The following is a 16596-nucleotide window of genomic DNA, read 5'->3' on the forward strand; positions in this document are numbered from 1 at the left end:
AATATTTTATTCAGTCAGCCAAAAGCTCTGGCACACACACACACACACAGGCAGGCACACAAGGCATGCACACACTTACAGGACACACAAACACTCACCCGTTGAGGTATTCAGGTCACACATGACGGTCCACCCCCCCCCTTCCCACAGATAAATAGAGACACAAATACACACACGTCAGCTCAGTATCGCAGAGAATGCAGTGAACTGAAGGACAGACAGCAATGTATTCATTAGGATTCCCTGTTCATCTTTCACTTACACGACATTCACGGTCTACAGCACGGGATCAAGGTGGTCAGAGATGTCTCAGCAGCCTGTAATTTCTCGACCGACCGAATCATTTCTTCATCATCCACAGCAAAAATATCTCTAAAACTGTTGCCTAGGTTGACCGAGTGAAGCCAAAATTCTTCAATACAATTCATACGGTAAAGAAGAGAGACTATCTAGTTGTTAATTCAAGAGCAAAACAGTGTGAATGTGGAACTACTGTAAAACTCAGGACTTGGATATACTCCATTTATGGGTTACTGTGCTTTTGACAGTGAAAGTGACTGCATTTCATCAGTGACATGAAGATTCAAAACTACCAGTTCATTTAAGCCATGGTAAACCTGAGCACTAAATCACTGCCTCATCTAATTTTAGTCTTGATATCTGAAGGAGGATAAACGATAAGGATGCCACCTAATGGCTGGATATACATTCAGCAAAGTCCCAGCAAACTATGAGATGGGTAGCTGTGTTTAAGAATATTAATGCCAGACTGCACGGATGTTGTGGACAGGATTTAGAGATGAAAAATATGACAGTAATCATGTGGGACTTCACTTACTTTAAAATAATATCTTACAGTCTTAATCATTTTTACGTGTTTAAAATAACTGGCAGCCTCAAACACTCCCCACTTTGGCATCTTTACACTAAACTGAAGTGGAGGTAAAATGATGTCTGAGGATATAAAGTTTATGAAAAACATAAGCAGAGGTACAATTCCAGTTTCTTAGGTTAATCTGTGAGACAAGTAGATTGCCTACAATTAGATGGTTAAACGATTTAATATGAACTCCATAGGTGCTGGATTTGCATATCCGATAGGCATTTATGTCGAAAATATGCTCTGCAATAGGGTAAAAAGGAGCTGTTGATGCAGTTCTACACTGCAATAATCCAGCCTGTCCCCTGCACATCCATCACTGTCTGGTTAGGATCAGCCACTAAACAGGACAGGCACAGACTACAACGGACAGTTTAGTCTACAGAGAAAATCACTGGTGCCAACCTGCCCTCCATTCAGGACTTATACATCTCCAGACTCAGGAAACAGGCAGGCAACATCACTGCAGACCCACCACACCCTGGTCACAACCTGTTCCAACTCCTCCCCTCTGGTAGGCGCTACAGAGCACTGTACTCCAAAACAACCAGATATAAAAACAGTTTCTTTCCGCGGGCTTTCATTCAAATGAACGCTTAACACTATCAATAAAGCCAACCATCTTGTATATACTGTACTGTACACTGTATGTATACTGGTACGCTCTGTCATGTCCATCTACCTCAGGCATGTATGCAAGTAACCTGCTAACATCTATTTCAGCATCTCTGATATATTCTCCACACCATTGCACTTTATCACCTCCTATTTTGCCTGTATATAGTCAATCCTTGTGTATATATCTGAAGATTGTTGTGTTGTAGTGTTGTTATCCTATGTGAAGTACACCAAGAGAGCCACGAAACCGGAGTCATATTCCATGTACGTGTAAATCTACATGGCCAATAAACGTGATTCTGATTCTGAAAAAATATCTCAGGATTTTCTCAGAGTGGTAATAATGTTGTTTACTAACTTAACACAAAATGTCTTCATTCAACACAAAATATCCTCATTCCTCTGTTACAATAATAGTGGACTTGACTGCCCATCACTTTTACACTTGCACATCTATAGAAGCTGCACCGTGGCTGCATTTTTGCTCACGTTTCATTTGGGGAGCTCACCATCTCACCTCGCTCAAGTCAGGTAGAACTATCTCACTGTAATATGCGTGCATTAGCCAACTTTACTACAGCAATTTCAGTCAATCATTATGTGCTGATTATTGCTAGCTTTATAAAGTAGGTATACAGTTGATTATAGATTATTGCTAACATATGTATTATGTACATTGATTGATAAAAAGAAACATTTCAATTTTTGTCTGTTAACGGCCCACATCTGGGCCCTGATAAGATTAATTACAGAATAATGCCAACACCAAAAAATAAAAATTAAAAAATTTAAAAAAATTGAATCATTTGAATGTTATGAGGAATATCAAGTTTGCAATTTAAGTTGTTCAAGGGAATATACGTACTAATCTAGGATCAAGCAAACCAGGCAGTCTGTCGGTATAAGGAAAAGCCAATGTGAGTGATACTTATCACTCGGGTACTTTATGGAAAAAAACTACAGGAATTTGCCAACTGTATGAAAGATAAGAAAAACAAGTCAAAGGCAATTTAGTAACTAGTTTTTACTCTACAGGCCTCAATGAATCTAAAGTTATGTGTATATAGTTGGTCTTTTTCTTTGGCAAGTTACTTTTTGGTTGATATTTGGTGCATGGTCTGGAACAGAAATACTGAGGAAATGTGGTTTACATCTCCACTAGTTCACATTACCTGCAGCATCCATCACGCCTATAGCGTTAAACCAGGTCAGCCATAGGTGTAGCACCTTGAACTAAACTAGGGCTATCATGGTAATGACCTTTCTGAATGAAGTGCACACGGGGGATAATGAACTGATGTACATAACTAACAATGGTGACACTTTACAATAAGGGAACATTAATTAATGTTAATGAAAGCACTAATAAGCATTAACTAACAGTTACAGTTGACTAAGGTGTCCAGTAATCATTTACTAATGGTGTTCATCATTTATTATTAGTTAGTACCTTAACTGACCTGTAAACCATTAATAAATGTTTAACAAGGGACATTTGTTACCAACTAAATGTCTCATTGTATTAATTAACTGTTAGGTAATGCTCATTACTGTATTACCTGATGTTAATAGCATTAGTTGACTGTTAAACTGTTAGTTAATGCTCGTTACTGCCTTGACTAATGTTAATTAAAGCACCCTTATTGGAAAGCGTTACCCTAACTCTTCTGTTCCAAGTACGGTTGGCAGCTCTCCTCTCCTCTCCTGATGACTTTGGAAAACACCCACACCAACACCGATGTGTCCAGCCAATGGATAAACAGGTTGGTTCAAGAATAGATCGACCATTCCCCCACCACTGCTGCACATACACAACGGAAAAGATGTGAACGATTGTCGTTTAGCGTCCTATAACTTGAAATATCTTGTTTGTTAGAAGATGGCAAACGTGTTTACAAAAAAAATTGACTCTTCAGCAGCCCATAAAACAACTTACAGTTCAAAAGAAAGTTCCAATTGTTTTCCATGAGCAGACAAGTATGAATGCATTCTCCTTCTCCACATATAGCTAAATGCAGTCTCGTACTCCTTAACATTCTAATAACATACTAATACTATAAAGACTATTGACTTACAATAGGTCTAGACTTCTAGACTTATGGACTTCTCTCAGACAAACTCTTGACCCATACCGGGTAATAAAGAGCCATCACAAAGATATGTCAATTGTAAAGTCAGCCATTGAGGCCTGGGCCACTTAGCTACTCACCGGGGTTAAAGAGTTATCCAAGTTTTCCCTTAATTGGATGAGCTTGCAAATCCTGCATCACATAGACATGGTACAAGATCAGTACATACCAGGAAGAAGAGGATTTTCTAGTAAGACATAAGACACAGCACTTCCCCCATTCCTTTATGCCCACAACGTCATCTTCCAAGTCAATTCTCTGTATCTAACATCCTCCAAGACACAAGTGTCGTATTCATATGTAAAAGGCCAGATAGTCTCTAAACTGAGTTCAATTACCACATTTTTACTTAAGTAACCAACAAAGAGTTGGTGAGTGTACAGACAATGGTGTCTTTTTTCACGTACTTGGTAATGGGCCTAGTCAGTGCCTCCCAAGAAAAAGCTTATGGTCTCAGTCTCGATGTGGCGTTGTTTATCACTGACCTTCAGGGTAAAGTACACTTTATCCCTCCAGAGGGTAAATTGTATAGAATATTAACAAACAAGCTCTCCTTTGTGTAACTCCATAGGTTCCTGTGGGAATGAAGTCTCCATTATGTAAGATTATCGTAATACAAATGGTTGAATAATACACAGTCTGACTCACGACAGGGTGATTTCTGTGTTATAAACCATTCAAAACAGTATCACGTAGGCAGCGACACTCGCAAATAATTCGGTGACATTAGCAGCAAACTCTTCGCTGAGCCTTTAATAGCTTGGTTCAAAGAGCCCATACTGGCTAAACTAAGACCCTATTTTAGGCCTTGATAGGACTGGACAGGGGGAAGCACAAATCTCATTGGCACAGGCTCTGCTCCTGGCTGGCAGAGGAACCCGGGGTAAAATCCCACGATAGGGGACAAGTATAGTGGAACCAAGTTAAAAGGAGACATAAGGTATCTCAAAATTAGGCGTAATAGACTAAACTAGAGACGAGGATCAATTTAGCACCATTATGCTTCATTCATTGTCAATAAAAAGAAGCTTTCCCACCTTTTCACAGCGTACGGCTGGACCGCAGAGAATGTCTGTGATAACTCTGCTTTTTGCTAGAAATGCTCTTGTTTAGGCAAAGGATTTGAAGGGAGAGTCACTCTTGAACTTGTTTCGCTATAGTATTCATTGTCTTTATGCATGCTCAATAACAGTATAATAATAACAGTGTTCATTAGACAGTAAGCTCAAATGCAAGATAAGAAAGCACTATTTCTTATGTCACACAATAGATATATGCTACATATTTCCTTTTGAAGTACTTGAAAACCACAGTTAAACTGCAATTATGGTCCTACGCTATGCATATATACCATATTTCCCAGACTATAAGTAGCTGTTTTTTTACTCATCTGGCTGGTCCTGCGATTTATTTTCCAAAGCGATTTATACAATGTAAATTTGTCGAATGAATACACTGCACTTAAACAAAGGCCACTAGATGGCACTTTTTAATCTTGTGATTCAATTGAAAATGCTGTACTAGAGGACTGGATTGGGATCCCATGAGTCCTGCGGCACCAAATACATGAAAAATGTGCAAAAGTATTGATCTACAATGAGCACAGATCTGTCACCTCTGGGTTGAGGCGACATACCTGCTCCGTTCTCCCCAGTCAAATTAAGCTCTCCTTCATAGATAAAGCACTACAGGGGCATCCGGGTAGCGCAGCTGTCTATTCCGTTGCCTATCAACATGGGGATTGCCAGTTCGAATCCCTGTATTATCTCCGACTTGGTCAACCGTCCCTAAACACTTCTGGCTGCACATATTAAACAAATACTACCGAGAAACGTGTTGCACTTTGCTGTAGAGACTTCGGCTGAATGACTTTGTCGCCGGGAAAGGCTTTGTTGACATAGAATAGAAAGCCTTTATTGTCGTACAGAATACAACGGTGATCAGTGCATTAAAAGACTCAGGGAAGGGCGTCTGGGTAGCGTGGCAGTCTATTGCATTGCCTACCAACATGGGGATCGCCAGATTGAATCCCCGTGTTACCTCCGGTTTGGTCGGGTGTCCCTACAGACACAATTGGCCGTGTCTGCGGGTGGGAAGCTGGATGTGGGTATGTGTCCTGGTCGCTGCACTAGCGCCTCTGGTCGGTTGGGGTGCCTGTTCAGGGGGGAGGGGGAACTGGGAGGAATGGCATGATCCTCCCACGCACTCCGTTCTCCTGGCGAAACTCCTCACTGTCAGGTGAAAAGAAGCAGCTGGCGACTCCACATGTATCAGAGGAAGCATGTGGTGGTCTACAGCCCTCCCTGTATCAGCAGAAAGGATGGAGCAGTGACCGGAACAGCTCGGAAGAGTGGGGTAATTGGCCAGATACAATTGGAGAGAAAAAGGGAGGGGGAAAAAAAACCACAAAAAAAAAAGACCCAGGGAAACGAAACAAAACAACCTCTGCAAAACAAACGATGGCTAAAATAATAAGTCCATCCATCCATTATCTGAAACGCTTATCCTGCTAATAGGTAAAATAAATAAATACAAGGTATCCTCGCAACCCTGAGTAGGATAAGCGGTTTGGATAATGGATGGATGGATAGGTGTACTTATTGCACTAGAATAACTAACCATTGCACGCATATGAATGTAATTACTAGATGATAATTTTGCTACGTTATCACTGACAGGTATGCATCTCTTCATTAATACTACACGGTGAAATAACTTGTTTTCCCTGCGGGATGGGAGAAGACATAAAATCAAAGGGACTCTATTGTGCGGGCATGAATGGTCAGAATGTTTATAGGTGCAGGCAGGAGTGGACACACACATTGTGGGAGCGGGCGGTAATGGTCAGAAATCCAGTGGGAGTGGGATTAAGAAAACAGTCCTGCACAGGGCTCTATACTGTACCACCATATAAATGCAATTTATACACCTAAGTGACATATATATGGTTTTTTTTCCTCGCAGCAATGCATTGTGTGCTGAGTTAGATTTATACTCCGGTGCAACTTGTAGTTTGGGAAATACGGTAGCACTATGATCTCTCATAAGCAAGCATCCAAGCAGTCACAAAGTAGAGTTATTAGAGGAACTAGTTATTAGAGGAACTAGCTGATAACAATCTGACAGAAGTCGAACTAATGCAGACTAATAAGAGCGAACACACAACCATTACTCTGGAACAGATCGTTTCATTCTCATTTTGAGTACAGCAGGGGTGCTACAGCAGATGCCAGACACTGTTCGTGTAAGAACATGCCCATCTATTGAGTTGAATGGAAATAACAAGGGCTTACAGGCTATCATTTGATCCAAAGTGTAGAGTCGGTGAGAATGTGGCAAATGCCTTGGGATAAATATTGTTTTTTATTTTGCTCTCACTTCATCCCTTGCTTTCTTGGTCTCTTACAATGATAAAGTTTGAAACAAGAAAAGATCCATTTGTTTCTTTAGAGCATGGGCCAACTCCTTGAGCACTTCAACACCCTAGACTAAACATAACCTTTCCATAGCTTGATTTGGCAATTAAATCCTCTCAACTGTATAGGCTTCATAACACTCTCCTCTGCAGTGGATTGAGATTTGGAGCAGTTGCACAGACAAGTAACAGGCCTGTAAAAGTAGTCTTCATCAGTGTCACAAGGACGCTCAGAATTTGTCAACAGTATATTGACAGTGGCATAAAATGCAAGACTATTTGTTTATTGTTGTAGTGGCTCTAGGGGTGGGATTGATATAGTCCTCAGCAGTGATCTTATTAGGATGATGAAAAAGTAAAAAGCACATCAAACCATTTTAACAAATAGATTGAAATGAACAGGGAGCCGTATGCAAAAAAATAAAAAATAAAATAAATACAATCACATTTCTGCCTGCAGGTACAATAACTTCAACAGTCTCGACCTGCTTTGCACAGAAAGCATCTTTCATGGAATGAGTCTACAAGAAAATTTTTCCAACTCAACCAAATTTCTAACAACAAACGATTTTTTTTTCTTTAAATGCAATTTTTTTTCCACCCTTGAAGGTGAAACGGGTCAGGAGCAGCAAAGCTAAAGTGATAGGAGACAAGAGAGCAGCTCCTTGTGATTGGAATTGGATTTCATATATCCAGGCTGCGGCTAATGCCTTACTGACAACTAAACAATGGGGTATTCTTCAACATAAGCGTGATGACGGAGACATGGTTAATGAGCCCTGAGACTTTATTAGGCATTCGAGCAGTTGATTTGTCTGACGACTTGTGTGACCGTGTAGAGAGGCTAAGCCTGGGGAAGACGTAAGGAGCTAGACAGCAGCTCCCTTTCATGGGAGAGCCAAGAGTCAGGTTTCCTCAGAAGCATGCACGTGGAAGCACAAGTACATGCACATGTGCTCACACACGCACTCTACAAGACAAGCTTCACTATTTTGCCCTCAAATGTCAGACAAAATGTGCTACCATTTAAAACTTAGCCCTGAGACCAGTTCTTTTGTTTTGTTTTTTGGTGGTGGTGGTGGTGGTGGTGGTGGGGGGGGGGGGGGCTTGTTTAGCTGCGATGCGTTAACTCCATTACTCTATATCTGCACATCTCTTACTGAAATATCAAATCCCACAAACAGGATGTGTTTTTATTTTCAATACGCCACTAAAGTGAAACAAGCCACAGGTATGTGTTCTTGGTCGTTACAGCGTGCGCGTTTGATACTGATCAAGTTGTTTTCCAGCTGTGAGTCCATTTTTCACTCGAGTGGACAAGCTTTCACCATAAAACCAACAGCATTTCCTGACTAGGACATGTCATGCAGGAAAGCTACTCTATTTCGGGGCGCATTTGATATGTAAATGAGCGTTTCATTTTCCTACTCCCGACTGTACATCTTGCTACACAGTAGGCCTTATATCTGCCATCCCTGATCTGCGTGAGACAGATCGCTAGATCAACAGACAAGAGCAGTGAACTTGGCGTAGTTGAACTTGAATGTGAGGGAAACAAGAAAATAGCCCCGAACCGATGCGTTAACAGGCGATCTAAGGCACAGCCAGTCGGCTTCATGAGACACCCGAGGCTTAGTCTCCTCCTCATTGTGTGGGGTTCAAAGTGTGCGGAAACAGGACCAGTAAGTTGGTGTTCCGTGATCCGGTCTCGTAACCGGTAACAGGGTAGAGTTTTGTCAACACTTAACCGTAATGTACTGACAATTTCCAGTCGGCCCGTGTCTGGCTACTCACGCTAGCTAGCAGAATTGCGAAAGCGATGCAGACGAACAAAAAGAAACCCCAAAAAGGGAACCATTCTGGAGAAAACGTTTTAGGAGCCGACACGTTTCGAAAAACGCTTTGTATGGCTTTAGCGAAACGGCTTTAAATATAACTTGCCTGTTTGGGCCACGTGTCATACCACCGGCTAACAATAGCAGTCGCCGGTCGGTGGCTGAATCTGACTCCTGAGCATCCCCCTCTTCTACACGGCAGGTTTGAGCAAAGGGGGCAAACACACGGACCGACAAGGGAGAAGGGCTTTTTCACTGCGCGCCTGAGCCGAGTATTACAGTACTTACTGTTCTCAAGAGGGGTCTCATTTGCTCGGCCGGTTCCTCCATTTCACCTGTCTCCTCTGTCTCTTCCCTGCCGGGTGATGAACAGAGGGGCTGAGTTTGGCGTCAACTCCGCGCTCGGCAGAATTCATATGTTGTAACTGCTGGGTGGTGTAGGGGGAGGAGACGCCATGGGGGATGATTGACAATCTTATCAACCAGTAGTCAGTCAATAATCAGTATTTACAGCCAATTACATTTGACGAGTGTTTGGTGGGCGGAGCGAATTACTTGTGCCTAAATCCATAGCGGGCTTTTTGTGACATCTAACTAGCAGCGTACAGTCGACCCGTAATTATGCTACGGTGTTTTATATATATATATATATATATGTGTGTGTGTGTGTGTGTGTGTGTGTGTGTGTGTGTGTGTGTGTGTGTGTGTGTGTGTGTGTGTGTGTGTGTGTGTGTGATTTCAGTTCATTTCTAATGCGCAAACTTTATCAGATCTAAATTCTAAATTCTTGTCGGCAGAAATGTTCAATTTGGCCTTGCCGCTGGCTAAATAAAAAGCAAAGGGGCCATTTTATTAGTGGGTGTAACGTAATTTCAGTGAGCTGTTTTCTTTTTGTTTACAACCAGTTACGTAAATACCTTCGAAATTAAAATCCCACTGTTGTAACGGAGCCTTTCGGTTTGTCTTGAGCCCGGTATGCGTGAAGATTACCGTATGTACTGACTGATACTCACCGGGAGATGGCACTGCTATATCGATTAAATTTTGCTCGCGTATACACGATGACGTCAAACTGCAAGACGGATGGAGAGTTGTTAGGCTTTACGATACTTAATCAATTATTCTTGTGTGATAGATTAGATTGAATTCAGATTTCCATTTATTGCCTCTTTCAGTACAGTTACAGTTTCTCTGATATAGTCTCCGCACCATTGTACTTTATCACCTCTTATTTCGCCTGTATATAGTCAGTCCTTGTATATATATCTGAAGATTGTGGTGTTGTAGTGTTGTTATTCTATGTTAAGTACACCGAGAGAGCCACGGAACCGGAGTTAAATTCCATGTAGTGCAAACCTACATGGCCAATAAACTCGATTCTGATTCTGGGGGTTAATTCCCAGAATGTCGCCTGTCATTCTTTTTATTTAGTTAGACAAAGTGCCTTGCATGCCAAACTGGCTTCCAAAGGTTCAGAACACGTTTGCCTGTAAATACATCACAATTTAAAAGAGAAATCCTGTGAGTTTAGTTGATGCCGCCTGTGTTTTTGAAACACCTTGTCCTTTACCATTAGTTTATAAAATGGTCCAGCCCTAGATGCAACAAGCCACGGCTGCACATCCTTTTCATCTCAGGCCTTTATCACGAATCGGCAGTGATTGGTAGTTTTTTGTTCAACTGTCTCATCAGCATCCGACTTTTCCAGCACAACTGCACACAACATACCGCCAATTCTCGAATCAGTCTGACATCAGAAAACAAACTTCTATTTTTTTTTCTTTTCTTTCTTTTTTTTTTTTTGGTAATGAAGGGCAATGAAATTAAAAGTGGTGACAGACAGATGTGCAGAGCAAAACCCTCCTGATAGGCTGCGTGCTGTCTAATGACTTCACGGACGTCCTCCTTGAAATAGATTCCCCCACCTCCTACCACCCCCCCACCCCACCCCCCCAGGCATAATCACGCGCCAGATCTGAAATAGAGCTGCGAAGTGAGAGATCAAACCATCACCTCTTAATTGTACCCGAAGTCTTAAAGATGCTGAGAGCCCATTAGCGCAAAAAGAAGTGTGTGCTCCAAAAACGTGGATCCGTACGATGCAGATGGGAGATGAGTCAGACAGCAGGCAAATAAAGAAGCATCACAAAGGCATCCACCTGTGTTGGGGCTTGCTTAACAAGACGCAGCCTGCGAGCCTTGATGATGCTGAAAAGAAAAGTTTTCTCTTTTAAAACTTAGGTGGGAATAGGAATCATACAGCCTGTGAGGTGTTATAGTCATGATATGAGATGAAAACCCATATATGTCCCCTCATTAAACCTATGGGGAAAAGTGGATACCTTAAAGCTTGTGTCCTTTATAGCAATGATTTCTTAAAATGTAAGCGATGCTAAATTCAGCTGTTCATAAAGAAAATCAGCTGCAGGCCACAAGGCAGTTAACAAATCTGAGTGAGACAAGTGCAAGGCACCAAATGAATAGTGACCATGTCATCCCCCTAAGGTTTAAGTAGAAGTTGTTTTTTTTAATCTAGCAAAACCAGCTGCAAGTGCTGGGAAATAAGACGGAGGGGATTGTGGATTTCCCATGTCTGCTGGAGCGCTCCTCCAAAGTGCCAATGCATTGATTTTGACCACGGATCTTTTCCCCCTGACTGCTTCTCCATTCCCAACCTCAGCCACCTCTCTCAACCAAAGACTGAGCAAAGTCCTCTGGGAGCCCCCTGTGCCCATGAACTCTGCTCACCCCTGGGACACTCTTTGGGGGCAGGGGCTCTGCATAGCGTATACAACAGTGTGGCAGGGGTGGGTAGGGGCCGGGAAGGACTGTTGTGTCTGTGTTTGTATATGTGCATGTGTGCATTTATGTGTGTGTGTGTGTGTGTGTGTGTGTGTGTGTGTGTGTGTGTGTGTGTGTGTGTGTGTGTGTGTGTGTGTGTGTGTGTGTGTGTAGGGGGGGGGGGTCCAGTCTGTAGAGGTGCATCTCAGTGCCCCTCTGGGACAACACAGGGATCTAAAATCAATGCGCTGTTAAGTGCAGCTTAGCCACGGGATTCTCTATCTCTGTCTCAGGCGTTAGCCACACACCAGTGAGTCCGGGCCCTGCCCGAACACTGCACACTGCTCGTGCAGTCTGAGGGCACTGACAACAGTGCAACTCATGCCTCTGGTCCCTCCCACCTCGCCGTGTTCGCTGCTAACACTCAACGCCCTGCTTCAAACAGTTGTGGCCATGCTAACTTGAGACTCAGATCACACCAGGGTCTCAGGCCTATGAGCTTCACCCCCAGACCACAAACACCAGTCTGGCTGGCAGACCAGCTCTGCTGGAGGAAGAGCTTCTTAAGCTTCATGATGTTTGCTGAGCAAAGTGCTTTTGTCATTACAATTTGGGATACCAATGACCATGATCTGCAACTGAACAGAACAGCCGTTTTCACTAACACGGCATGAGTATTTACTGGCCAATTCAAGTTATTATCAGTTATTGTAGTATATGGGTAAAATAACTACTCCAAAGTCTACAGTGCATTGTGTTGGAACACACTGTGCTTGTCTGTATTTGTTATTGGCGCCAGGATACTTTTGCATTGGTATCTATGTAATGCTGTTCAGAAAGGTGCGATATAAATAACGCTAATTATTATTATTATTATTATTATTATGTGTTGATGGCACATCACTGTGTGACGAAGCTATCAACACTGGATGATACTGAGTTTTTACTTTACTGTGTCTTTAATTTAATTGATTTTTTCCCCCACTCTTATCAAAATGGACTCTCCTTTCACATTATTCCTACAGCTGCATCTTGGGTAAATATATCACGAAAACACAGCACTTTGAGGCTCAGTTTGTAGCTGTGCATCGGCTTGGCAGGTCTTCCGATGGTCCCGCTAATAGTTTGACAGTGTTGACATTTATCAGCACAATAAAAAAAAAGAGGAAACAAGGTCATCAACATCTGGGTCTTGGCTATGCATTGGTCACTTTTAAAAGAGGCCTGTAAAGGATCCTGACCCAGAAACGTGTCTGCCTGTGGCCATATTTAGCCGGTGAGAGTGGTGATAGCGTGTGACTGAAGGTGTGGAAATGGCCTCAGGCTCTCGTGTGTGGCTATTTGGATGCCAACCCTACTCGTGCACATTGTCTCTGCAGCCTCCTTGGCCTATCTTATGTGAGAATTCAACACGGTCGCCAATGAAAGACCTGAGGGAAGGCCACAGATATGGCACTTCGTACACACACCCATACAGAATAAGAAAGACTGAATGTGAAAGTGCAGGGTGACACACTTTGGATTTTGCATAACACCCGTTTGTTTTCACTGAAGAATACGCTCATGTAGTCTAGGCTAAGTCTAAACTATGCATAACAGCATAATCAAAATGCTGTCACTAATAATGGAGAACAATAGTAAATTCTGCGCCTCTCTGCATATCTCATCCCAATGTGCACACCTGCCATAAGTCAACATGGTCTTGCTTTGTGGCAGCATGCTGTAGGGGTGTCGACTGATTGATGCGATGTGACACCCTGTATAAATTTTGTATACCACCACTTTTTACTAAACTGGTGTTTTACTAAAGAACAAAGCATTTTACTAAAGAACAAACTCATCCACTTCCAGGCCGTGCACAACAGACACTGCAACAAAACACTGTCACCGACGGTGTAGCTAATGATGTAAACAGCAGTAGTATATAACAGTAGTCAATTCTGCATTTGTCTGCAGGTCTCATTCGAATACACACGTCCGCTCTAAGCTAACACGGTCTCCGTTTGTGGCAGCATGCTGTAGAGGTGTCTATTGATTACTGTACTTCTTGCATGAGTGGTCGGGAATGGTGCACCATCTATTGACTTGTTGCTGGCATTTGGAGCTGCGAGGGCCTCCCAGGAATCCTCTCTTGCTCAGTTAAGGAAAGGCCATAAATTAAATGATTAGTGAGCAATTAGAGGACTGCGTAAGTGGACAGATTGCAGATTGTTGCTCGTGTGGGCTCTTAGTTGGGGGGGGGGGTCCTGCCCTGTCCCCTTGCACTGAATGGGGAGCTTGTTGTCTTCCTGCTGCACTACGAGTGCCAATGTGTGCTAATGTTCCAATGTTATGCTTCTACAGATCATTAGCTATCAATATGTTCTCGCACCAATGACATCATGGCAAATTTATGTGTATGCTTTTGAACTTGGCAAGCAAATTGATTTTGGTTGATATACTCTCACAGTGGGGACCGCAAAGAGCTTGCATGGGAGAGCTCAGGAGGTCAGGTTAGCTGCATGCTCCCTGCAAGATGACCAATCAGCAGACAGCTGCTAGTTCAGTGGCTTACACCGACACGCCAAAAATGCCCTTTAAAAGGCACTAAAATAGGAATGCAGCACTGTAGGAGAACCCGTGCCTTCCGACCTCCCTGAAGAAATACATATGTGTCGGGACTGCGTGTCTTTTACGTGTGTGGAAAGAAAATGCAATGTGCCAAGACCAATTCCACTAATGTATGTAAACTACTGGACTGCAAACTAATTTCCCCTTTTTTATCGCTTCTTCTGCTCTCACCTAACTGGCAGACTCCATCCCACGCTGTGGGGGGGGGGTGTTCTAGTTGTGCTTGATTATAAATTATATATTTCATTGATTTAAAAAGACTGAAAATGTTTGGGGGGGGATTCAGAGGAAGGGAGTGCTGATGTACAAAATGAAAAGCATCCCTCACCATCAGCATCCTTCCAAATTCCAAATTCCCTCTGACTAAAAAATGTTGCTCACCGCCCCCCCCCCATACATACATTACTTAACAAACTATCAATCCCCATGTCACTTTAATACAAGTGCCTCACTGTTGATTTCGGTTGTCCAACCACAGTCTTTTCCATTATGCTACACCTCCTAGTCGCTGATCCACAGAGGTCAAAAAAACTTGAAAATGCTGGGAAATATGATTTGCTGACATGAACAAGCACAAACCAGGTGTGTCTTTAGTCTCTGTTCTCCACGCCCCCCAGGAGCCTTCTTCCAGCTGTCTCGAGAGGCCAGGGCAGCCCAGAAGCCTACCTTGTTAGGAGGTGTTAATTGGAGTTAGTTCAACTCTTCACTTCGTCAAGGAGTCTGACAGGAGAATTAATTAGGATGCTCAGGGATGTAAATCTATTTAAATGGGCATCGCTGAGGCAGAGGACTTGAGCCTTTTTCCCCCGACAACAACTGTGTGGTCACCATGCGAATGTTACGACTTTTTCTCCTCACGCCATTTCTCTTCATTATTTTGCACTGTGCCGCTTTTGCAAAGGCCTTGTGTAAGTAATGGCGTCGGTCTGTCGCTGTGCTATGGCCACAAAGGGCTCCTGGTGCGCTGATGAATAATTTTCTATATGTACAGCCTGTTTCAATATCTTCCCTTTAATACCCACACCACATTAAAGAAGTCAGTTTTGTGAGCCGTGAGCTGTATGAAAATACCATGGCAGGGACAAAGAGGATTAAAGGCCCACATGAATTTTGTGGAATTTCACCTTTTTTTGAGATAAGAAGTCATGGCGTGGTGTAACATTCAACAGCCTTGACAAGTAAACTGTTCACTTACATTACTATGCATCAACTGTGCTCTCTAACTGGTGATGCATGCACGACCAACTAAATGCCACGGAAATTGAGTTTCTCTGCAAAATTGTTGCACATTGAATGACAAATCATTGCTTTAAATACTATTAAAAATCTTTAATCTTGAGAGTCAACCGTGATGACAGGCTGCAACCCAACATTTACATACCCGATTGAAATTTTGAATGAGACATTTTGCCTCAATGTTTTTCCGTCAGTGTATGACAGGACATTCAGATGGATTTCGTACATGCATACACGCAGAATTTTGTTTTGGTGCAGCCAAGACTAATCTTAAAATGGGGTAACATGTGTTTAGCAGTCACTTATTTCACACACACACACACACACACACACACACACACACACACACACACACACACACACACACACACACACACACACACACACACACACACACACGGGAGCAAAAACACACGTTCAAGTGCACATATGCACTCATTCACATGAAGGCAAACAAGTGTGTGCACATACTACATGGGCACAGAGATCACTTTGCTTAAATACACACACACCTTAAATCATGCAAATCTATATTTCATTTATCCATGCTTAAGGAATATCTTTATTTTTATTAATTATTTTTTTTAGCCTAGCCTGTTTTTTAAAATGCAGATCAAAATGCGTTCGTTTAAAAAGGTCCTCATTTGGCCCATACTAAATAGACTTGAATAAAAACATAACAGCGGTGGACACTCTGGGACAGTGCCTTATGAGAAGCAGTCTTTATTGCCCATTTTATAACACCTTCATCGAGACAATTTGTACAAGATACATCACATTCTAAAGTGCACAAATACTGTACAACAAAAGGACTTAAATAGCCAAAAATTCACATTTGTTTAAAAAAAAAAGAAGATTAAAATAAAGGAAGGGACAAGCCTTTTCAAAAACAACCACTATGCATGTTTGTGCTTAGGTATGTGGGAGGGACTGGCCTGGCAAAATAATCTTGTGCAGCTTACTTGGGGGGGGGGGGACACTAAGCTTTGGCACCTTTAGAAAAACAAAAAGAGAAGAAATGGCATTAACAGGGAATGGAGTGCACTCAGAAATAAACCAGCAGAATTATTTTCAGTTTCAATGCATACAGTC

General features: G+C 42.4%; 1 protein-coding gene across 1 annotated transcript in view; it reads right to left on the reverse strand.

The window, feature by feature from the left end:
* LOC130128720 (sodium bicarbonate cotransporter 3-like) overlaps window positions 1-9277 on the reverse strand; it is an 80401-nt gene extending 71124 nt beyond the window's left edge. Inside the window, exon 1 of the mRNA XM_056298418.1 lies at window positions 9166-9277. Within this exon, the coding sequence (XP_056154393.1) occupies window positions 9166-9207 (42 nt within the window). The 5' untranslated portion in view covers window positions 9208-9277. The remainder of the gene's footprint in view (window positions 1-9165) is intronic.
* Window positions 9278-16596: the final 7319 nt, after the last annotated feature.

The sequence above is a fragment of the Lampris incognitus genome, chromosome 18 (genome assembly GCF_029633865.1).
Source record: "Lampris incognitus isolate fLamInc1 chromosome 18, fLamInc1.hap2, whole genome shotgun sequence".
Classification (NCBI taxonomy): Eukaryota; Metazoa; Chordata; class Actinopteri; order Lampriformes; family Lampridae; genus Lampris; species Lampris incognitus.